Source organism: Strigops habroptila, chromosome Z (assembly GCF_004027225.2).
Source record: "Strigops habroptila isolate Jane chromosome Z, bStrHab1.2.pri, whole genome shotgun sequence".
In the NCBI taxonomy this organism is placed as follows: domain Eukaryota; kingdom Metazoa; phylum Chordata; class Aves; order Psittaciformes; family Psittacidae; genus Strigops; species Strigops habroptila.
In genome coordinates, this window is record NC_044302.2 from 34,942,492 (window position 1) to 34,966,991 (window position 24,500).

The 24,500-nt window shown below is 38.5% G+C and overlaps 1 protein-coding gene across 20 annotated transcripts in view; it reads right to left on the bottom strand.

Annotated features, from left to right (window-relative positions):
- Nucleotides 1-1,913: 1,913 nt before the first annotated feature.
- Nucleotides 1,914-24,500, bottom strand: part of PJA2 (praja ring finger ubiquitin ligase 2) — a 47,693-nt gene continuing 25,106 nt past the window's right edge. For 14 of the 20 annotated variants that reach the window (XM_030469808.1, XM_030469805.2, XM_030469811.1 and 11 more), the window contains 7 exons: nt 20,855-20,911; nt 20,267-20,452; nt 17,149-17,334; nt 14,911-15,016; nt 8,273-8,387; nt 7,871-7,986; nt 1,914-6,667 (listed from right to left, as the gene is read on the bottom strand). In XM_030469808.1, coding sequence (XP_030325668.1) covers nt 6,536-6,667; nt 7,871-7,986; nt 8,273-8,387; nt 14,911-15,016; nt 17,149-17,334; nt 20,267-20,452; nt 20,855-20,911 — 898 coding nt within the window. In that variant the 3' untranslated portion in view covers nt 1,914-6,535. Of the gene's footprint in view, nt 6,668-7,870; nt 7,987-8,272; nt 8,388-14,910; nt 15,017-17,148; nt 20,453-20,854; nt 20,912-24,500 lie in introns of all 20 variants that reach the window. The other 6 variants (XR_003989087.1, XR_003989088.1, XR_003989086.1 and 3 more) reach the window with 3 other exon arrangements.

The following is a 24,500-nucleotide window of genomic DNA, read 5'->3' on the forward strand; positions in this document are numbered from 1 at the left end:
CTGGTACTCTAGAGGAGTTGGGACTAGATGGTACTCTCTGGTGTGCTCCAAACCACAGCATAACAAGGCAGCCAGAATCTTTATGCAAGTTAAGTGATTATACTACCTTGCCAATAACTTCAAAATGCAACAGGTGTATAAGAAAAAATATAGTCATTTGCCTTGGGTGTGTGATGTCCTGCATTACAAAGGATAGAAGATGAATGCTTGCAAAACACAGGCATCCCAAGTGCAAACCCTAAAAGGCAAGCAAAATAATTTGTATTTGCTCAGAAATATAAATTACTATTTGAATAGCTGTTAATTCTGAAAATGAAGCATCCAAAAGTCGCTCTTGAAGCTCTATGCTTCAATTATGCACACAAAGAGCTATCTTCCCTCTGTAATGCATATTATTTTCAGGCACCTTCCCACTAACATGCACTGACTATGCTAGTAATAATGCCTCTGTTTACTGTCATCAAACCATTTTCAGGAGCAGAACAGAAAACAATTTTTCAGCAAATGAAAAGATGCTTCTTTCTTTTGATTAGATATGCTAACCTATTCATAGTAGGAAGAGTATACAGTAAAACAGCCTGAAGGAGCTGTGATATTTCAAGACAGAGACTCTTCTGCAGGCAGTGTGTAGCTTATGAGCACAGTGCTAGATTGCCTTTAATAATCTTCAGGGCACATGGGCATCCTTTCTTGCCCCTGACACCAAACACATGCAAGTTATTCCTCTCAATCAAAAGGAAAATAACCTCATGGATCACGTAAAATTTAGATGCATAGAGTTTTAAATATGTTGTAGAGATCAGGCTGCACCTTTCCTGAAGAGCTAGGAGAGTGCTGCAGGCCAGGCAGCAATGCCTGAGAAGCTTGCATGCTTTGTGCTGTGGAACAGACTGCCAAAAGCATGATTGTGCTGCACACTCCTCTTTTAGCTTCCTTCTCCTTAACTTACAGTTGGATTTGGTCTTAGTTGGTAAGGTAGGTTGCTTAGATTCACTGAAAAGACCATACTCTCTCTGCTCCAATTTCTCCTCTTCCTCTTGCCCATTTTCAGATGAAAACTGTATGAAGGGAATGGACCTGAAGGGGATTTCTTCACTGAAAGTTCAAACCACCAGTGAATTTGACACTGGTTACAAAACCTCCAAGCAAAACACTGTCTCACAGGAAGAAAGAGAACTAAAGGTGGGCTGTGGCCATCATGCTGCCAACAGACACTGATGAATATAACCTGTTCTTTTGCATCACCTCTTTCTTTTAATGATGGTATTAATTCATGTCCCAAATGCTCACTGTTCAGTAGCAACCTTTTTACTTAGATTCTGCTATTTTTGTGTATGATTTTACAGTTGCTTTAGGTTGGTCCATTTAGTTATCTTCCATACTGTCAGAAAAAAAGGTCTGACAGTCTCATGGACCAACGTACCTTTAATGTAAATAAAGAAGACTAGACCCCTTTCCTTATCTTTAAAGCAAAATTTTCTCCTTTCTTACATGGCATGTGATTCAGCCATGTAAAACAATAAAGAAGATACAGGCATACATATGCTCAGAACTGGTTCTATACAGGCTTCGGTGTATTTCACTACAATAGCTCAAGAGGAGACTATTAATGGTATTGCTAACAAGAACATCTTCCTTGACAAGCAAATGAAAAGTTAACTACCTTAAAATTGCATTCAGCTACTACCAAACTGGCTGGAATATGCAAACAGCATTTTCAAATCTGTGTCAGTGTTTCTGCAGCTGACATCTTCCTACTGCAGCACTATAGCAGCATTAGGAAAGCTTTTTGTGTATATCTGGTTTAAGTAAGAGGAGGGAATTCTACTGATACACACGGAAGCTCTTCTGCCCCTTGACAGAGACGATCTTTCACATTAGCAGGTCACGGTACTCAATATACAATAAAGAAATACTTCAACTTACAACTTTTATTTCAGCAAGTTTTCCTATCACAAAGGTATCAGAGAACCACTAGGGTCTAGCTATTATTAATCAGTATCACCACTGCTACAACACTAAATTGTAGCCCTTGCTTCTTTTCAATTAGAATATCTAGTATAAAATACCTAACCTGACTTGGAAAATATATTTCTCACCCCTGTATTAATTTTAATTGAGTTCGTTGAGGTCTTTTCAAAGGCTCCTGTCTGGCAAGCTTCACAACTGAAAAAAGGTCTTGCTTTTACTTTTAAAAGGTTGTTTAAAGGTTGTTAAAGAAACATTGGACTATAATCCAGTTTACAGTATCCTTCCTTGTTGTTACCTAATTCTCCTTCACTTCTTCTTGAAAGCATTTTCCTAAGCATCAGGAGGGCAGAGCGACTTTAGTATAAATGAGTCATAGAACGGTTTAGGTTGGAGAGGACTTAAAAGTTCCAGCCCCCCTGCCATGGGCAGGGACACATTCCATAAATGAAAATCATGCCTTTTATATTTTAGCCACAAGACATAATTAAATTCTCATACTTACTCATTAATAACCATCATTAGTTTTTTTGTCTATAATTATTTATGATATATGGCTTAGAGCAAGGTAATTGTCTATCTGCAGAGAGGCTTAACACTGAAAAAAAGTCACAATTATGTGGAACTTCAGGACAACAAAGATCTGTAAATAAAGATTTTGCTTATTAGCCTATAAAGAATAAAGGCTTATCCTCCATATTAGTAACATTCCTTCTCTTGCTTAAGTAATTATGCATTTTAGTCGTCTGTGTGTAGCACACTGACTAAAGTAATATACACGACCAACATATTTTCTTATCTGTTTTCCATGGTGAATATCCTAACGCACTGAACAACAGAAAACACCAGGTAAAAACATGGATTCCAAAACTCTGCCGATAAACTAAAACTACTGAGTGGCGTTGTTTTTCTTTAATGTTTTTCAGAATAGGATACCTGTAACAACAATGGCTAAATTCACAGCATCAGTTCAGATGTGCTCACACAGTTACTCTGCCACCATGGAGGAACTGCCCTATTAAAGGGAGAATATGCAACAGGATTCCCACAGCTGCATACATTTGTTTTATGAAAAATAAGTGTCATCCTGATGTTGCTGCTTTAATGTGGTTTCTTTGGTTTAGTTGTTGTTTTGGCTTTCTGAGCAAGAACAAGCCTACAAACAATAGTAGTATACTTCATTCAGTGGCAATAGTTGTGTCTTATTCAGAGGTTACAGTATAAACAAATCTTCTTGATCTTTAATGACTAAAAGCCTACAAATTATAATTCCATTCATAAGAATGCCACTTGCGTCCGCCAGCATCCCAGGTTTGTAATTAGAGCCCAGAGCCTCTGTCTGTCTTTTTCCTATATCTAGCAGCTGGCTGGCCAAAAGAATGAAAGCAGAGTCACTGCCAAGGGAAATGAACAGAAGAGGCTGTACTCATGGGGCGCCATTGTACGGGGGAAGGAAAGGGCACCTGCTGGTCTTGGGGTGAGACTGTAATCTGTTGGAAGAGATTTGCAGAATAGCATAGGAGGAGACCTTTAAAAGACACCCCTTCCCCACCTCCAATGGGCAGCATCCTCAAATTCTCAGTGCTGCTTCTCATCTCACACATCTGCCTATTCCTCAGAGTATTATCTTCTTCCTTCTTTGACCCATTTGCTACCATGACAAAAATGCCTGTGAACTTACAATGACTCAAGGAAGCCATGTATTGAACAAATCTTGTCAGTCCCAGGAAGTCCCAGTTTGTGTTCATATTCTGTTCAAGTAAGAACAAATTGAATTTTGTGAGCATACATCAAAAGTATTTATGCAGAAAAACAAGCAGTATCACTAAGGTTTGAAAATAGTTTTCAGGGTTTAAATTTAAAGAAGTAATTCCTAACCAGAGAAGGTCTGGAAAACAGGGGGTGAAAAAAAAAAAAAAATGGAAAGAAAATAAACCATAGAAAAACTGGAGTTACAAAGATCACTCAGTAGGCCTTTTGCTAGTGCCACCTAAAAAAAAAAAAAAAAAAAATAGAGAAAGAAAAAAAGGAGGAACCAAAAAACACAAAAAACCAACCACACAACCCAAAAAAAGAAATTAGCAAAATCGTGTTTTGTAAAACAGAGCACAAATATCAAATCATATCATCATGTCAACAAGTTATAACCAGTACCCTATTCCCATGAAGCAGTATTTCATTATTATTTTAATTCAAAACTGGTAAATCATCTCTGTAGGAAAAAAACCTCACAAAATACTACAACATACTGTATCTTCATGTTCAGAAGAATTCTGTTGTTGCAACACCAAACTTTCTGCACAGTAAAACTTTGCAATTAGTCATAAAACTGAATAGTAAGAGAGATCTTGTATCTTTAAAAATGCACCAAAAAGGTAGTATCTTGGAAATAGTTACAGATTTAACAATTCATCCTAAAGGCTGTCTCTACCTCACCATCTCAATGAAATTCAAGTGAACAGGTTAAAAGCAACACAAAGAAAATATTTTCAGTGTGCTCAGAGCAGAAATGGACTATTTGTTCAAAACGGAAAAGAGATTGTTAGCTTTTTCCACACTGTAGCTACTAGAAGGTTTTTCTTTGGGGTGTAGGGTCTGTGTGTTTTGTTACGGTTCTTTGTTTTTTACCTTCTTTTTTGTTGTTTTGTTAATGGTTAAGTCTAACCAGATATTGAGCACGCCATTTCCCACAGTGTAAAAAGTCAATATGATGATCAGTGAATTCAAGCCTGGAAAGCTAAGACACAACACTAATGCAGTAGAATTTTATTTTGGGGGGGTAGGGGGAAGAAATGACATCATGCACAAAGCAAGTGGCAAATTTGCTTTAGGTGTAGATTATGTAAATTCAAGGGAAGTGCTAGGGGCAAAGCAGCACCATGTGATGAGGCTCTGTCAAATAAGCACCAGAGCTAATAGTGCACTAAGTGCCAGGCAGCAAGTGGAATCAGTGGTGAAGAGTTCTGAAAGTCACACCTAGTGAAGTCAGGCAGATGAAAAAATGAAAAACAGCCTCCAGCAAGAGTTTCAAGTGAACACTTGCCCTCCAAACCAGGACCAAAAGACAACTGGTGAAGCACACGAAGAAAAAAAGCTGAGAAATTAAGATACTTCAGACACAACAGGCTGTTCCATGTCTTAGCAGAGCCAACAGAGAAATGGATTAAATGTTTAAAGCAAACACAGAAGGCACTGTAATGGTGTGCTCTTACCCACAACTTGACCTTTATTTCCCATAATATTGTTCAAGTGATAACCACCAGTGGTGGTAACTGATGCATCTTTGTTGTGATGGCTGCATCAGATTCAAAGTGGATTCAGGGGAGACAGATAACAACACAATAGCCAAGGGCTAATCTGAGCAATGTGCACCACCGCTCCACCCCCCAGCCCAGCCATAGTCCTGGTCAAAGTCCAACTGAAGCCAAGTTTTTGTACTTAGTACACAAGCATGGCTATGAGTCAATTATTTCACTCCATAACTATTAGACAGCCCAGGGCCCATTGAGCAATCCTACATGGCAGGGGGCTGCCTACCAGGCTCTCCCTTGAGTAAGGATGCCTCTCAAGGTTACTCTTTGAGGCTGGGAGATTCCTTGCACTTGCAGCTTATAGCCACGTATTCTCAGTAAGTGATTAATAGCATGCTAAACTTTCACATCTTAGCTAAGTGATATAAAGGATTGATTGCACATATTTAATCCTTTAGACATAAAACTTTGATCAAGTCTGAGACTACATTTGGATCCAGCCACACCTAGACTCCTCTCTGAGAAGGAGTTTAGAAAGCAAGGGACTTCTTAAAGAACTTCGTGACTCAACAGAGGATCTCCCTGACAGTTTTGTCTGACCTGCCCTCTATGCACTAAATATTCAAGTACACCTTGCCATCGAATCTTATTAAATCAATATCACATTTATTAACAGAAACATGGTCTAGAGGGAGGTGTCTCTGCCCATGGCTGGGGAGTTAGAAGTGGGTGATGTTAAGGTCCTTTCCAACCCAAATCAGTCTGTGATTCTATGATTCAATGAATCCCACGACTGGAATCCTGTGATTGATGGCTACAAGCTATTCAGAAGGGACAGCAAGAAAGGAGAGGTGGGAGAGTTGCCCTCTATGCAGCGAAATAAAATTCTGCCACTGCCGGCATCACAAAACATCTTCGCATTTGATACAAATGTGAGATTTCAATTACACCTTATTATGAAAAACAGATTATAAGCATACATTTAATAAGATGCAACTGCACTGCAGCTGCAAGAACTTGAACAAAGTGACACATTCAGGAGAAAGTTATCATAATACAAGCTTTAGACATTATAGTTACCAGCAACATTCTGCTCAAACAAGGCTGCCACACATTCTTCTAACTTGCAGTTTGAAAAATTAAGCTATTATTGCAAGCCTAAAGAGTTCAGAAGTCTTACACCCCTTTCCTAAACTAAAATATAGAATATAGATAGTATTTTACATATAATATTTTATACACAATTTATTCACATTGTAATTAAACAGGCAAGATTTACATTTTTATTTTTGGTAGCAGAGATTGAATTTCAGACCCTAGTTTGAAGTTCCTGTAACACTGTGAACAGAAGATGCCGAGTCAGGATCAGGTAGGAAGGAAACTGTGGCAGCAGCTGTTTCAGAAGGCACAGGGGCAAGCACATGACGACAAACTGGGCATGTTCCCGACTACAGAGAGAGAGGAAAAAAAAAATATCCAGGTCATTTGCTCAGTTTGCATTCAATTCTATTGAAAAGCTAAAGGTTATTTTTTATGAAGTCTTTAATGTCTTCACAACAGCACTGTCTTAAAGTCAAATTTGACTGGATAGCTACCTGGACTTAAAAGACAGCTAAATATTTGAGAAGAAAGCTTCATTCTGCTTTTACACCAGTTACACAGCAGACACATCAGGTTCCCTGCAAGGTCTTCTTCAAATAATTGATTTTACAGGCAGGAATTTTTTTTTTTTTTTTTTTTTTTGAGGCAAGGATTAAAAATAGACTAGCCCAAATCTAACAGGAAGTATTTTGTCCTAGTTTTCAGCAAGAGCAGTTTACTATGGCAGCAGAAAGAGGCAGAATATATAATAAAAGAAATATTAAAATGGCAATAAACCATTTTTTTTTTTAAACTATACAGTTAAAAAACTATAAACCCACCACCAACCCATGCTAGAGGTGCTCTAATCTGATCTCCACAGTCTGAGTCAATTAATCTCTTTTGCACCTCTTGAAGAAACGATGTGTTACACTGTAGGCTCACTGACAACTACCAAGTCCAGGCTTAGACTGTGTGTAAATGAGAATGCAAGTGCAAGGAAAAGAAAAAACCAATTCATTAATTGTAGTTCTTTTAGTCTAGCCTCAACATGATGTAAGCCTTCGTAAGATATTTGGAAGGAAACTGATTACAGATGATCAAAATGAAATCTAATACAATATAGACTTACCACACAATTTTTCAAAATTAATCTACATCCATTCCACTGTTCTTCCCACCAACCTTAGCTGTCACCATAAATGGGGCCTGACGTTCTGGCAGAGGAACAGATCCTTCACTCTTCTCAGAGAAGAGCACGCAATCTTCTTTACTTCAAGGTATGAGTACAGTAAAAAAAGCTTTTCTTGTATCAAAACAAGTTATAACTCATCCACCTCTCATTGTTACAAAAAGCGGACCATGTTTTTCCTCACAAAAATACCCCTTCTATCCAAGAAATTGCCCTTCAGCTGAGTACAGATATAAATTACTTTCCTCACTTGCACTAGAATTTGGTTCCATAGTTCATATTTCATCCCACATTTTCAGAAAGTTACAAACTGTTCTTCCCAAAAGAATGCAAATACTCAAGAACCACACAAACCCACCACCAATCCTGTAGTACTTACTTCCTGTAACCAAAGAGTTACACAAGTTCTGTGAAACAAATGATGACAGGGTAGCTCCGTTATGATTTCATTTTCCACATATTCGCTGCAACAGATTGTACAACGCTGCTCTTGACCTACACCCATGATAAAATAGCCAACATTAATATTATTTTGGTTAATCTAAGATTATATATATTACCAACAGTATCCCTAATGATTAAAAAATACAATCACTCTTACGCCAGTTAAGGTAAGTTACTTTTCCAAGTCATATTCAGTCTGATTCAAGATTCAAAAGCTCTTAGAACAGCATTGCCAGCTGCACAGGATGTTTAGAAACTGTGCCCATGATATTTCAGAAAGCTAAATTTGTTCTTGTAAAAACTTTGTGGAAATTAATTCTTAATCACTTTTCCATACCATCTTGGTCATTTGTGATGATAATCTGTGGCAGAGAATCTATGGTTTCTTTAGTAGCTGGTGGATGAGCCTGTTCAACATCAAATCCAAGAAGCTCCAAATGTGCCAGAGCAGTCTGAAAAGGGTGAGCAGAGACAAAGGTTTTTTTACTCACAAATGTAACATTCAAACAAATAAGCAAGAAAAGGAATCCAGTTTTAATAGTATTACTTTCCTAAATGGAAGTTATGTCTGTCACATTAACCATTACATCATTTTTATTTCCATAATGAATGAGATGAAACTGAAGGTCAAAACAGTAATAGCTTGGTTTTTAAGCCTTCACAAAGTATCAGGACAGAGTCACAACTTATTCTCTAAAGAACACTTTTTCCTTTGATAAAGCTTCAGAAATGGCAGCAAGTCAAAAATTTAATAAAGCTTGTTAATACAAAACTGCCAATACATTTCTCTTTCTGAAAATAAAAGCTTCATTAGTGTGTTTCCTGGCTTCAACTATCAAATTACTCAGGTGCAAACAAAAATATTAAGTACCTCAGCCACACAACCAGTGCAAGCTTTCAGAAAAAAAAAACCAGGATCCACATAGATGTTTGTCATCTGTATAGTGACCTAAGAGACACAGCACTCCGAATTTCTCACTTGAAACTTAAATTTTTCACCATACAAAATCTTTAAGACTCCAATGCTGCAGCAGGCAGATTTGATGCAAACATCATACATTCGACCACCTAAGACACTGAAGGGACCTCCAATAGAAATGCAACACAACTCATAGTGGTTATATTCATTAAGAAATGTACTAGAGATACCTGTGCCAACAGCATAACAACCTGAAACTGAAGAGCCAAGAACACAGAAGCACTGAGTTCATATCTTGAATGAATTAGTCACACCTCTCAAGTACAAATACTTACTGCTCTGATCAACATGAAATTTATTCTAATGGCCACAAAACTCCTTTGGTAAGATGTTTAAGTTAACCTAACATTTTTGTAATGTTGGGGGTACACTTATCTAAATACCCCAAAATATACTAGAGAAACATTGGATTATACAAACATCTTCAGCAATATATCCTCTTAAACTTTCGAGAAAGTTACAAGAGCTGCAGACTGAAAACATGCCTGCATTTTTATCACAGTGGCAAAGTAGCTCCTGCAACCATCCCACCACAGATCTAAACTAGCATGTTTACACATACAGTCAAATGTTTATAGCAGGCAGGGAGAGATCGAGCTAACAAGACAAATATTTACAGCTCCTACTGCCACACAATACTCTTACTAGAAATCTGCTAATTTAAAAAAAATCCTGGGACAGTTATCCCTAGTGCATTATATAATGCAAACCAGGTACACTTCTCCAATTTAATAGCTTAAAAACATTCACTTCTGTTACAGCAGACAATATTGCCTTACTAACATTTAGATGATTTGATGTAATGGTATTTTTCTGCAGCTGCAATGGTCTGAGAATAAACTGTAGGTAAAAATACTATTTTTAATCAGATTACCTACTACAGCAGGAAAAATTATGTAAGATCCCAGGCAGAAGGAAGCAGTGCTACCTACATGTCAAACTTCTGTCTACGTATTAAGAACTCACAAACAGAAATGAATTTATAAAAGCATTTTATTGTTTGCTTTTGAAAGCTACAATAAAAGGACATCACAGAGAGCCCCACAATGACTGATCCACATCACATCTTCAAAACCAAAGCGTCCATTTTACAACTTTTATAAGATACATTTATAACTTCAAAGATACCTTCATTTCCTTCCTCTTATCACTTACGCAACTGCTTACTGCTCCATGTACCATAAACCAAATGCTGGACACTGGTAAACCAGGAGCACCATAGCCTACAGGGGTTTGAGCTCCTCATGTTTGTGGGTTGGCACAAGAAATATTTGTATTTCTTATTCCAATGCTCCTGTTCTATACTGCTAAAGTAGTAAATTAAACACTCCCAGCTAAGTAATTTCTTTAAAACAAATGGAAGTAAATATAAATCACAGAGGTTATCACATTTTAGGATCCCAGAGTCTCACAGAATATATTATTTTTACAAGAAAAACTGTTTTATACATTCACTACTTTTCTCCTCCAAATGCCAAAATTAAGACAGATCCTCCTCCCTTCCCTCCTCCCCAGTTAAGATACACTTGAATTCTGGATGCATTACATCACATTCCTTCGACGTGTTTCACAGCTACACTAAATGAGCTTCCTGGATAGAGAAATTTTCAGAAAAGTTTCTGAGCTATAGGCTGTCATAATAAATTATGTTGTTATAGGTGAAAAAGATCTGGTTCATAAATCTACTATTTTAGCTAAGAGAATTTTTTTAAACTTAAGCATGTGGATTAAGTAAATCAGTAACAGGTTGAATAAAGTCACAGACATTAGATTATTAATGATGTTATAATTAAACTCAACCCAATCTGTTCATCAAATCAAAATACTACTTAAAGCTAGTGAAAGCTCAGACTTCTCCATTACAAAACCTCTAGTGCAAAAAAACTTTCCACCAGGTAGCAGATGAGTTACTTTTTAAACTTAAAGCAAAAGCATAGGTCTGTTACATGCATAGATAGGATTAGATAAGCAAGATTTAAGAAATAGCTGTTTGCCCTAAAGCCAGACCAAATACTATTAAAATAACATAACTGGCAACAAGTAGCCTGTTAGAAAGCTGAGTATAAACATATATAGATAATATGTAACTGTAAAGCAGCAAACCAGCTTCAGTGTAACAGTTCAGAGAAAGAAAATATGCATGCAAGCAAGATCTGGAAGGTGAGAACAGAAGTTGTAGAACAAGCAGGAAAGGTATCTGGTGAAACTGAAATCTAGTCATCCTGCAGAAGAATGCCTAGCAAAAGTAGAACAAGTCCTGATCCAAAAATAACATGAAAGATGTCAAGAACAGATGAAATCACTCTCTTTACTCTTAGGGAGAGGGATGAGGAGCATAAAATGCCAATCATGAGGAAGAAAAACAACTAGCTCCAATTCTTACTTCCCTCAAAGAGTGATCAAGCCTGATCACCTTGAACTTAGTTACTAAGATGCCCCTCACAGTGATCTCTAACTCCCTACTTGATACATATACACAGTTGTGACAAACTACAGAACAAAAATTTCATATTACAAACATTTTCCTATATACTATAATTAGAAGATCAGAAATTGTATTTTCTAGCAGAAAGCAAAGACATTTTCAGCAGTCTCTTTCATCCGAACTTGAAAAGATAGTTCAGTTTGGTTTTTATATCACAATACAAACCATTGTGTTTTGGGTTGTTTTTTGGTTTGGTTTTTGGTTTAGGTTTTTTGTTTGTTTGTTTTTGTTTTGTTTTGTTTTCTAAAGAGGTGTTTTGTGGTGTTCTGTTTTATTTTGGTTTGGTTTTTTTGTGGGTTTTTTTTTTTTTCCTATCCTGAATGCAGTAAGCCACATTTTGAATATCTGAGCAAGCACTGTGACCACGGTACTAAAGTTCAGAAAAAGGCTTTATAACACCATGAGATACTTACTCTTCCAGTGAAAGATTTTACATTTTTAAATTTGCTGAACACACTTCTACATCTTCATCTACAATTGTCTGATAACCAGGAAAGTTGTGTTTAAAAGCTGTACTAAATGTCCGTCCAGAAACACAAGTTTCTAGTCTATGTCAATCCAGTCAGGGACAGGGTCAGATCACATTTTATTAAAAGATTACACTGGACTAGCCATTTGCAAGTCTTACTTTCTAGAAAGCAGAAAGCATTACATCTTGATCTTATCTGGTCATTAAAAGATAGGATCTCAGCAAATAATTAAAATAAAATCAGCAAATAATTAGAATTGAGAAAGTACAAAGCCTTTTTTGCTCTCTTTCTCTCAACTTCTCAAAATATTTTCAGTATTGCCCAACGGATATATTGCACAGTTCTTGGGTAATCCTTGCTCCTATTTTCTGAACAATTCTAGTAAGCATTTTCATGCTGGAAAGAATGGTGCTTTATATATTCTGCTTGAGATTTGGAAGAAATATTTGCGATTTTTACTCAAAACCTGTGCTGACAATTTAGTTAGTCAATACAGCTATTCCTTTTATTACATAGCCACTATTTTCTGCTGACTAATTCAAATTATGCCAGACTTCTATGCCTACCATAAAGCTTCAGAAATGTAAGTGCTAATTTCAAGCACAAATATTACTTCAGAAAATTTACTTTCTCTCTTGTCCAACATCCACAGTGACCTGTTCCACAGGTACCAGGGCATAACTACCTTTCTAGCCATCTACCTGCTTGCCAGGTGTGTTCAATGGTATTATTCTGATGACACTAACATAATTGCAGCATCTTCTCAGCCAGTCATGCACATAGCCACCTAGGATTGCTTTTACAGGTCAGCTTGACAAGAGGGTGAATGTTTCTTCTGACAGAGTGTCCTGGGTTCAGCTATAGCAGTCCTTTTTCTCCTTCTTAGTAGCTGGTGCAGTGCTGTGTTTTTTAACTTTCAGCCTGGGAACAACGCTGATAACACTGATGTTTTTAGTTGTTGCTAAGTAATGTTTACTCCAATCAAGGACTTTCTCAGTCTCATGCTCTGCCAGGGAGGAGGGGAAGCCGGGGGGAAGCAGAGATAGGACACCTGACCCAAACTAGCCAAAGGGGTATTCCATACCATGGCACATCATGCCCAGTATATAAACTGGGGGGAGTTGCCCGGAAGGCCCAGATCACTGCTCGGGTCAGGCTGGGTATCGGTCGGCCGGTGGTGAGCAATTGTATCCTCTCCCCTTGTTATTCCCCTTATCATTATTGTTATTGGTGGTAGCAGTAGTGGTTTTGTATTATACCTTAGTTGTGGGACTGCTCTTATCTCAGCTCGTGGGAGTTACATTCTTTCGATTCTCCTCCCCATCCCTCCGGGAGCGGGGGGGAGAAAGAAGTGGGGGAGTGAGCGAGCGGCTGTGTGGTTCTGAGTTACCGGCTGGGCTCAAACCACGACACAGAGTAACTAGGAAAATGTTGTTACATGGTAGTAAGAAAGAAAATGTCGGAGCCAAAAACAACCTCAGTCTCCTTTTCAGGTGTTAACATAGATAAAAAATATAAATATAGGATTAGTTATGCCTCTCTACACAGATCCTCCTGCTTTGGTGCAAAGGAGATCAACTGCTTCTGTAGATCTGTGCTTTTTGATGTAGTGAGAACCAGCAGCTATAAAAGAGACAAGGAATTTTCTCTATACAACTTCAAAATACTGCTTTTATAGTAAGGATATCAACAGACCTCCTACACATTAATAAGCAGTTTTGAAGTGTCTCTAGATGAGTAATGCTAACAAGATACTACACAGCTGGAGAAGACCCCATGGTACTTGATCATGAATAATGCTGACCTCCTATATAACTTGGGGGATGCACAATACTTGGAAATTGAATGACTGCCAACTTCAGGGAACAACCCTTCCACCCCTTGAAAAATCCCCATGAAGTTGATTCACAAAACCACTGACTGTGTACATATCCATGGAAGGGAAAAAAAAAAAAAAAAAAAAAGAAAAAATTCTAAGATTAGTCCCCTGACAGTCAGCTTTAGAAAGCACTTTAAAGCATCCTTGATATTTTGTCTGCAAGCACACTATGACATACAGCCTGCCCTGTTCAACCCTTTTAACCAAGAGCTAATATTCAAACTGCCCCTTGCTGTCCCTAAATTTGTCACACACAAAACATTCACTTTGTTTGCTGTAACACCATATTATAAGTCTACACATCATTTAACTCTTATTTTGACAAAATACCCAGCAGGGGAGACTTCTGGCAATGCAAGAATACTCACCCTGCATCAAACTGAATTTCAGCTAGCTTTGTATTCACTCTGATAGTAACCAATGTCATTTAACACAAAAAAGACAAAGATCATAACCATGCTCGCTCTCTGTAACAAATGCTCTGGTTTATCCAAAGTTAGATAGATGAAATGGGATTAGAACAAGATAAAAGGCTTCTTTGCTTCTGGGTTTGTTTTGGGTGGGTTTTTTTTTTTTTTTTGGGGGGGGGTGTTTTGGTTTTTTTGGTTTTTTTTTTTTTTTTGGTTGGTTGGTTTTGGGGTTTTTTTGGGGTTTTTTTTGTTGTTTACTTTTGGTTTGGTTTTGGTTTTTTGTTTGTATCGTTTTATTTTTAATTTAAGCCACATGGAGTCAAGATAGTCAAACACAGAAAAGTTGTCTACTAAGGAATAAAAATATGAGACATCCAGTTGTACTCTTGCAATAAAATAATGCTGGGACAACTCATAGGCACAGATACAGGTAAGAACTTTCCTTTGTTATGAAGGGAAATTCGGCAACATTCTTAGAATAATTTAAATTACATGTTTATACTGGTAGAAATGCGTATCTTTTTTTTCCTTTAAGAGGAAATAAATACATATTCTAAGAGGAGTAGCACTGGTGAATGACTTCTTGTACTACATCATTTAGAAAAACCTCTAACATTTATTTTCAAGCTCGCAGTCCTGAAAGATCAAGCTAAACCAGGAAAATAATTTTTCCTCAATTATCCTGATTTTCAGATTATGCTGAAAAAGGATTCAACATCACCGATACAATATCGCCAAGAATATTTTAATACCTCCATAGCTTCTTGTAAGCGTCCCTCTAGTGCCTCAAGTGTGAGAGGATCCACATCGGGAACAGCTTGAGCAAGTCCTAGGCCATCACCAAACTCATTAAGTAGCCTGAAAAAAATGAGTTGGGAACCATGGTCTTCATTTCAAAGTAAACAGTAATAACATGAGGGCTGGATACATCAAATCACTGCACATCACCTATTAACAACTGTGAGCATACACTCACATGAGGTGGTTGTGTTTGGTTGACCTAGGCTGGTTGCCCATCCAGCTGCTCTCTCACTCTCCCACCTCAACCAGACAAGTGTTTAAATAGGCCTAAAAGATCATGAATTAAGATAAAGATAGGGAGATCACTCATGAATCACCATCACAGGTGAAAGAGACTCAGAGGGGAACCTTAGTTTAACTAAAAGGTTTTGCTGATAAAAATAGATTCGGATGGTGAGAAACAAAGACAACAATTAAAACACCTTCCCCTTAGCCCTCCCTTTCTTCACTTCTTCACTCCTGACTCCACTATGTTCCCTCCCCCCAGGCAATCCAGATAAATAAGGAATGAGGGCTGTGGCCAGTTCATGGCAGTTCTTCTCTTTAACTCTTTCCTTCTCACAGTTCTCCTGCTCCAGTGTGGGTCTCTCCCACTGGCTGCAGTTCTCCAGGATAAACATGCTCATGTATAGGTCTTTCCCACAAGCTGCAGCCCTTTACCAGTTGTTACAGCTTGGGTTCTCCACAGGCACAGTTCCTTCAACGAACACCTCCTTGCTCCACTGTGGTCTTCTCCAGGGGCTACAGGAGAATCCCTTTTCTACCACCTGGAGCACCTCCTCCCCCTTATTGTCTCATCTTGGCATCTACAGGGTTGCTTCTGTCATCCTCACTCCTCTCTCTTACTCTGCTGTGCAGCGTTGTCTGTCCTTTCTGAAATACACTTTCGCAGAGGTACCACCCTGAGCCAGCTATGACCGTGTCCTACATAGGGCAGACCCAGCCTCTCTTTATAGAGGCCACCCTGCAGCCTGCCCAACAGCGCCTGCTTCCACTATACTGGTACACTAAAGAAAATATAGACTTCAGGAAAACATGGTGGCAACTTTTACCATTGACTGCTCCAGAGTAAAAGGGCATACAGTTCAGCTAGTAAATTTCATGTGTATGTTAAGCTCATTTTGCAATTAGCATTCAGATTTTGATTACATTGTATGTCACAGTTCATAGCTTGGCAGCTGCTTTGAGTTCTGCTTTCAATGTTCAGATATCAAATCTTAAACCAGGCAAAAAGCCATGTACCAATCTGCATACGGTCAGCAGACAAAACTTAATGTGTTATTAGAGAAGCATTTTCTTTCCTATTTTGAGTAATTAGGAAGCTTCCCAAGGCTAACCTCCAACACTGAAAAAACAGATTTTGTCTTTTTCCTACAATGCCTTTGCTAGCTTGCTGCCTGGTGCTGTAAGAACACATGCTTTACTTCTAGCTTGGACTTTCAGGCATTAGTACCTGTTGTGCTTTTTCACAATATAGCTTCACAAGGAGAAAATACCAGTTTTTGTTGTGCCTATGCTGCAGTTTATAGTATTTTTTATAAGTAAAAGAGAACAAGTGTTAAATCTCACTGGAAAGCACTCTGTCTAGCTCACTGTTAAACAAACACATTATACTATTCTAGAATAAGGCTATGCAAGTGTCTCTGATCACTTTCTCCCTGGTATTTGCAGAATTTTTGTAATGAATATATTGCAATATTTTTCAGTAATCTGATGACAGAAAATCGGGACATGCATTCAAAACTATGAGATTAGGTAAGTGCATGGCATTTCAAAGAGAAATAGAATAGGCTTATAACATCTAAGCTATGCCAGCTGCGAAAGAGGAAAGACCAATTATGAAATAGCACTGACTTGAATACTGATTACATTTCTGTTGCTTTACTTTTGTTATACTTCCACTGTACTTACCACCTTGAAAATTAATTGAAAAATGTACAGCAATCCCTTTTATATTTAGTGCACCAGAATTTCTCAGATTCTCACAGCCTGATTTAGTAAATCTACATCCTTTTTCTCTCATCAGAAGACACACAGCACTTGAAGTTCCTTACGCCTTAAACCTCAGATTTATCAGCCTTTGAAGCATGTGCATACTGCTTCATGAGTGTCTTTGACATCTTACATAAAAAGCAAAACAGTAACTACAAACCGTCTGAAATTAATGCATAAAACTATCAAAGGCATACCTCCACTCCACATCCAGATCTTCACTCACACTGGAATCATCCTCAAGATTGTTATTTCCATCCAACAAGAAGAATCCAGGATACACAAAATCATGAATTAGGTTGTTTTCCTCATCACTGATATTTTCTGCTTCTTCTTGGTATTGCAACCGAGGAATCTCTCCTTCCTCCAATAATGTCTGTTCCCTTCAAATAAATAAATGAAAAGCTAAAACTAAAGAGCTAGCAGAATTTACAAACACATGCAAGTAACAAAAGTTACACATATTGCAAGGGTTGAAGATGCATGTTTCCCAGACTGCAGAGCCCATATCAAGAATTTATCACTTGCTGTAAAAAACCCAAAGAAATTCCCAGTGGTATCAACTCCAGATTCAGAATCTAGTAACACCATGATTCTATGGCAAAATTAGTCTAATCCTCAAGGCCAGTAGTACAGTAAGCATCTTGTTTTGCATTTTCCCTAGTACAGGCAGTATCCCTGCCAGGGCTAGTAAGTTTGGTACTAAACTTTTCTTATTCATCCAGAAGTCTGTAAAGCTGCTAAAAAGAAAAGCTATCTTAACATCCTGGAACAGCCTTCATGGGGAAGCTTGGCTCAAATGAAAAAAGATATTATTCGCAAGAAAATCTATTTGCATAAGGAGTAAGATTCCTCTCGTTCCTGTGTTTTCTAGAAGAGCACAAATCACCTGAATGTTTAAAGCCACAGAGCTGCAAGTCTACTTTCCTTATGAAAAGACAAATAAACAGGAATCATGTTAGAAATGGGTACATTTGCAGGCTGTTCACATCAAAAACATGAACCTTTCTGAAACAGATGAGTTTTGATAATGTTTTCATAAAGTCACACTAATTCTCCAAAACTTAACAGAAAGCAATGTTAAAAAAAGCAGTATCAGCCATTTGGACTACTTGTAATAGGTATTGTCTACATACGAGTGGAAGAAACAGAAAGAATACGTAGGCATGGCTTGTTGCTTTATAAAAACCCAAACTAAAAATAAATGATCAATTTTTTTTTTCTTTCCACAAAGCATCTAAACCAAAACCACCCAAGCCACAGAATGCACAGGCAGGGACTGGGAGAATGAAGAACTGCTCATGGTAGAATAGATGAGGTTTAAGATCATCTAAGGAATCTGAAAGTGCAGAAGTCAATAAGGTGCAGATCTGATAAAATCACAGAATGGTTGGGATTGGGACCTCTGGAGATCATCTGGTCCAACTCCCTGCCAAGGCAGGACCACCCAGAGCAGGTTACACAGGAATGTGTTCGGGCGGGTTTTGAATGTCACCACAACCCCCTGGGCAGCCTGTTCCAGTGCTCTGCCACTCCCAATGTAAAGAAGTTCTTACGGATGTTGAGGTGAAACTTCTTGTGTTTCAGTTTATGGCCATTGCTCCTCATCCTGTCACTGGTCAGTGACTAAGGGCAAATCATACCTGACAGATTTGGTGGCCTTTGAAGATTAAGTCATGGCATTGGCAGGTAAATGAAGAGTGATTGACGTCATCTACCTGGACTTGTGCAAGGCATTTGACACTGCCCCACACAACATCTTCATCTATAAATTGAAGGAAGCATGGATTTGACAGAGGGACCACTCAGCGGATAAGAAATTAGCTGGATGGTCACACTCAAAGAGTTGTGGTCAATGGCTTAATGTCCAAGTGGAGATCAGCAACAAGTGGTATCCCTCTGGGGTTGGTATTGGGACTCATGGTTTTCAACATCTTTGTTGGCAATAGGGGCAGTGGGACTGATGCACCCTAAGCAAGTTCGCCAATGACACCAAACTATGTGGTGCAGTCGATACACTGGAGGGAAGGGATGCCATCCAGAGAGACCTTGACATGCCTGAGAGGTGGGCCAATGCCAGCCTCGTGAAGTTCAACAAGGTCAAGTGCAATGCCCTGCACCTGGTTGAGCGCAATCCCAAGCACAAACACAGGCTGGGCAAAGAAGTGATTCAGAGCAACCCTAAGAAGAAGGACTTGAAGGTCTTGGTTTAAGAGAAGCTCAACATGAGCCGGTAGTATGCTTTCACAGCCCGGAAAACCAACTGTGTCCTGGGCTGCGTCCTCAGCAGCATGGCCAGCAGATCGAGGGAGGGGATTCTACCCCTCTACTCCACTCTGGGGAGACTCCACATGGAGCACGGCATTCATCTCAGGGGATCCCAACATAAGGACATAGACCTGTTGGAGAGGGTCCAGAGGAGGGCCACAAAAAAGATCAGAGGAATGGAGTACCTCTCTGATGAGGAAAGGCTGAGATAGCTGGGGTTGTTCAGCCTGGAGAAGACAAGTCTCCAGGGAGACCTCATTGTGGCCTTTCAGTACTTAAAAAGGGCCCATAAGAAAGATGGGGAGAGACTCTTCAGGAAGGCCTATAATGACAGGACTGGGGGAATGGCTTTAAGCTGACAGAGTGGAAGTTTAGATATTAGGAAAAAAGTTCTTCACTGTGAGAGTGGTGAGACACTGGCACAGGTTGCCCAGGGAGGTGGTGGATGCCCCATCCCTGGAAGTGTTCAAGGCTGGGTTAGATGGGGTTTTGAGCAGTCTAGTCCGGTGGATGGTGTCCTGGCCATGGCAGATGGTTTAGAACCAGATTATATTTAGGGTCCCTTCCAACCCAAACCATTTTGTGATTCGACGATTCTAGTAAGTTCTCAGTAAATAAGTAGTTCAAGTTTACTTTAACCACTGACAGGGCTGCAGGAATAAAGGGCATCAATAAAGCAAAGATAAACAATTGCTTTTTGAGGAGTACCAAGAAGTATCAAAAGATGTGTATGCAACATGTATGTCTTTACAATTAACTGGCATAATATAGTTTTTTAAAGTCAGTACATCAAGTCTATTATCCCTGTTAAATCTACATGTCAATGCCCTCTCATTATTTCTGAATCTTTCATTAAATAGAAATGTTTACATGACATGCCATTTTTTCCAGATTTGAAATACATATAAGCATTCAGATAATTTTAAATGTAGGCAAATTATTATTGCTAGTACAGTAACTACTTTTACAGTTTGTTACTCTGCATGGTGTCATGTGGATACCATGTTACATGTCAGAATTACAGGAAGTTAGCTAATAAAACCACACCCTCCTTGTGAACAGTAGTCTTTGTTCTCCTCTTCCACACCATTGCTGCTGCTGTTCTGCACTTCAGGCTCACATTTCTCCCTGCGTGGAATAGTTTCCCAGCTCTCATCACTTGAGTGGTCTTTTTCTGTAGCAGTAAAATAGGTAGGTGCACCTGCAGACCATTCTCCATCACTGCATTCTGAGCTGCAATTTAAACAAGGAAACAGGGTGCGAATTCAAACTCTGCTTAAGAGGAAAGGAAATAAACACAAGTATTCTGTGATTTCCTACTTTCTATGAACATTGCTCTCAATATAGTCTGTTTTTATCTAAGAGAAATTCAGTATGTAATATTTGTAGATGTACTACAAGGCAAGTATATGTAAACAGATGATTGAAAATGATCAGTTAAGAAAGAATTCTGCCCATCTTGCTTTGCAAAGTGTTTTGTTCTTCCCCCACTATCTTCAGAATACATGAAAACTCATCAAAATAAACCCAGACCCAGTCTACACATCCTTCTCCAAGCACATGAAGATAAAACAACAGCAGTGACACTGAGAAACCAATGCTTGCTTAACAAACAATAATCAATATCAGCCTTACCTCTCAGCCAGACAAAACTTAAAAGCTCTCATAGCCCTTAAGCCATATACAATGGTCCTTTTAAAAAAAAAAAAAAAAAAAAAAAAAAATCATATAAAGATACAATGGATGTCTTACTGAAAATTATATAATTCACTAGCCTGGACAGATAAATCACAGAGAAGTTTTCAAAAAGAATTTGTTCAGCCATCACACACAAAAGGGCAGTAAATAACATGTTGTGGGCAGCTTAAACAAAACAGTGATGTTGGCAGAATCTCAAGAAGAACGAATTTATCTACTGTTATCTTTGGTAATGCTACTTAGAAGATTCACTCCATACTCAGTGGCAGATGACAGCTACCAAAATTCAAAGCAGTCAAGTAGCTATGTCCTTTCAAAGAGTGATAGAAAACGACCAATATGCAAACATGCATATTAGAGCACATCTTACACAGCAATCCACAACACCTGCAGCTCAGTTTTCAATCTGGTAAATACAGTATGTCTGTTGCTATCAATGTTCTCTCTACCCCTACAAACTCACTTTATCTAATATTACAAGCAAATGCCAAGAAATCTTGCCGTTTAATGAATTACAAGTACTTTTGAAAAACTGCATATTATACACTGAGAGATTTACAAGAATAAAGAAGATCAAAACACATTACGTGGAAGCATTTTAATTCAAAGCAGGAATATATTTTTCTATCACAATTTTGACAACTAGGGAAACTGATGGAAATGAGAATATTCATTAAATTTGGACCTTTTAAAAGAACTACAATAGACATCATATCTGTTAAGAAACTCTTCTATACAGTGTAATGCATCTTCATATTGTACCAACTAAAGCTGAATGCTAACATTTTAGCACTTTTTTTTTTTTAAAGTTTAGATAAATGTACTGTAAGATGAGCCCAAATATTCAAATCTTCTTCTATTTTGTAATTCAGGAATTTCCAAAACAGTTTATAATAATATTCCTTTGTTGTTAGTCAAATTTGCTTTCTTTAAAGTTGACACAAAGCTACTAATTCAAACCAGAAAAGAGGATAAATCTGAAGTAATTAATAATGAACAAAGAAAGAACAGTGAATGTTTAAATTTCCAAACTTAGGATTTTCATGCTGTTGACAAACCCAAGGGATGGACAGCTATCCAGAGGGACTTGGACAGGCTTAAGAGGTGGACCCATGCAAACCTCATGAGGCTCAACAAGGCCAAGAGCAAGGTCCTGCACCTGGATCAGGGTAACCCCTGGTATAAATACAGGCTGGGGATGAAGGGATTGAGAGTACCCCTGAGGAGAAGGACTTGGGGCTACTAGTGGATTTAAGGCTGGACATAACTTGGCAGTGTGTGTTTGCAGCCTTGAAAGCTGGCCAGATGCTGGGCTGTATCCAAAGGAGCATGACCAGCAGGTCAAGGGAAGTGATTCTGCCCCTCTACTGCACTCTCCTTAGACCCCATCTGCAGTACTGCCTCCAGGTCTGGAGTCCTCAGTACAGGAAACACATGGACCTGTTGGAGAGGGTCCAGAGAAGGGCCACAAAAATGATCAGAGGGATGGAGCACCTCTTGTATGAGGAAAGGCTGAGAAAGTTGAGGCTGTTCAGCCTGGAGAAGACAAGTCTCCAGAGAGGTCTTATTGTGGCTTTTCAGTACTTAAAATGGGCCCACAAGAAAGATGGGGAGAAACTTTTTAGCAGAGCCTGTTGCGATAGGACAAGTGATAATGGTTTTATTAGAGGGGAGATTCAGGCTGGATGTGAGGAAAAAATTCTTTATGATGAGGGTAGCAAAACACTGGCACAGTTTGCCCAGAGAGGTGATGGATGCACCATGTGGAGACATTCAAGGCCAGGCTGGATGTGGTTCTGGGCAATCTGATCTAACTGAAGATGTCCCTGCTCATTGCAAGGGGCTTGGACTAGATGACCTCTGAAGGTCCCTTTCAACCCAAACTGTTCTATGGTTCTATGATTTAACTATGCCCAATTCTACTGAGATGCAGAACACCACTTAATGGTTAAAGAGTTATAGACTTGTCACTTGTCAAAAGCAAAACAGAATTAACTAGGCATCTGCAGATATATTTTCTGAGAATAGTCTCTCCCCGGCTGAACTGGCCTGTACTTGCCATATGGCCTAAAACTAAATGGAGGAAGCCAGTTGGTACAATTCTCTTCCCACCACCCTTGCCCTCTGGGGACCTACCATGACCCTTCCAACTTTGAGCGTATGTGGTCCTAACAAATACACAAGCCTTTCTCCTTCCCACATGTAGCTTTTACATGCTAACATCATAATAGCTAGGCACCTCACGGAAGCAAAAATGTGAGGTGAAGGCTCAGGCTGCAGTAATCAGCAGGGTGAGTTTCTCCCTGAATTGGACATGAGTGAAAACGAGCTGCACATCTAACCTGATATTTAAACATGTAATATGGCTTAACCCTTTAAACATAAAACTTTACCTTATGAGACCAGAAAACCATACTGCCCCTTTGTACAGAGTAATCATTGACAATTTACTTCATAGGGATAAATCTTTAGAGGGTTTAAAAAACAAAGTAAATTTTTTTAAGTTAAAGAACACACATGCTCCCTGTTTAGTGGTTTAGTTCTTGCCATCATGACGAACATGGTCGCTTTCAAACAAGCAATCTGTACTTCTTTTTATCATGCTATAAATGTAAAACAATTCCATTTTCTCCACTGCATTTTAATTTTCTAGTAGCGGCATTTCAGAAGTGGAAAGGATCATGCAGTAACAAAAACTTGCAAAAAGTAAACCTTACAAGGAAGGAAAGGATTTATTTTCAAGTTCACCTATTTAACAAGGAAAAAAAAAAAAAACAAACCCAAAATTAAGTCTACCACCTCATTTTACAATGCCTTAAGGATTTTGTTTCTTCATAAGTGGGACTGTGAGATGTTTTAAGGACAAGAGATTATGCAGACTAATTTCATGCTTTTCTCTCTATAGAAGCAGTGGAAACACAATCTACAGTAAGCAGGTTAGCTTATGAAGCCTAATGGCAAGCACACATACAAAAAAAACCACATCAACATCTAGAAGACATGTCATGTTAAGAATGCAGTGAGAACAGAATCAACAAGATGAAAGCAAACTGGAAGAAAAATAGGAAAACAGAAAAATCAAAAGAACCCAACACTACTGCATTTACCATATATGAACAGAACGTTAGAAATGCTTCCAACTTCAAATACTTCAGTTACACCATTCCAATCCAGAGTGAAAAGTTCTTAAACCAGCACTATATGAGTAGAATTTAATCAACATAAATCTCATCCAAATTAATCTGTCTTCCAGGCAGAGAGCTCAGAACAGGAGAAGCCTGAATACTGACCGTGGTGTCCAGGTTGGAGCCATTTGTACAGATCTGAAACTGCAACAGTCATTCTGGAAACACCTACTAGTGTAAAGAACTATCATCAAAAAAAGGAATTATAAGAAATCCTATCAAATTATTCTTTAGATAGGACAAGGAAGAATAATTTCTTTCAAAAGACTGGAGACAAGAATATAAATATGCTGTAATGATTGCAAAAAGAACAAATTCTGAAAACAAGTCTTGAAGGGAACTTTCAAATACCCATGGTTTGCCAAAACCCATGCTGAACGAACTTTTCTCTCTCTACC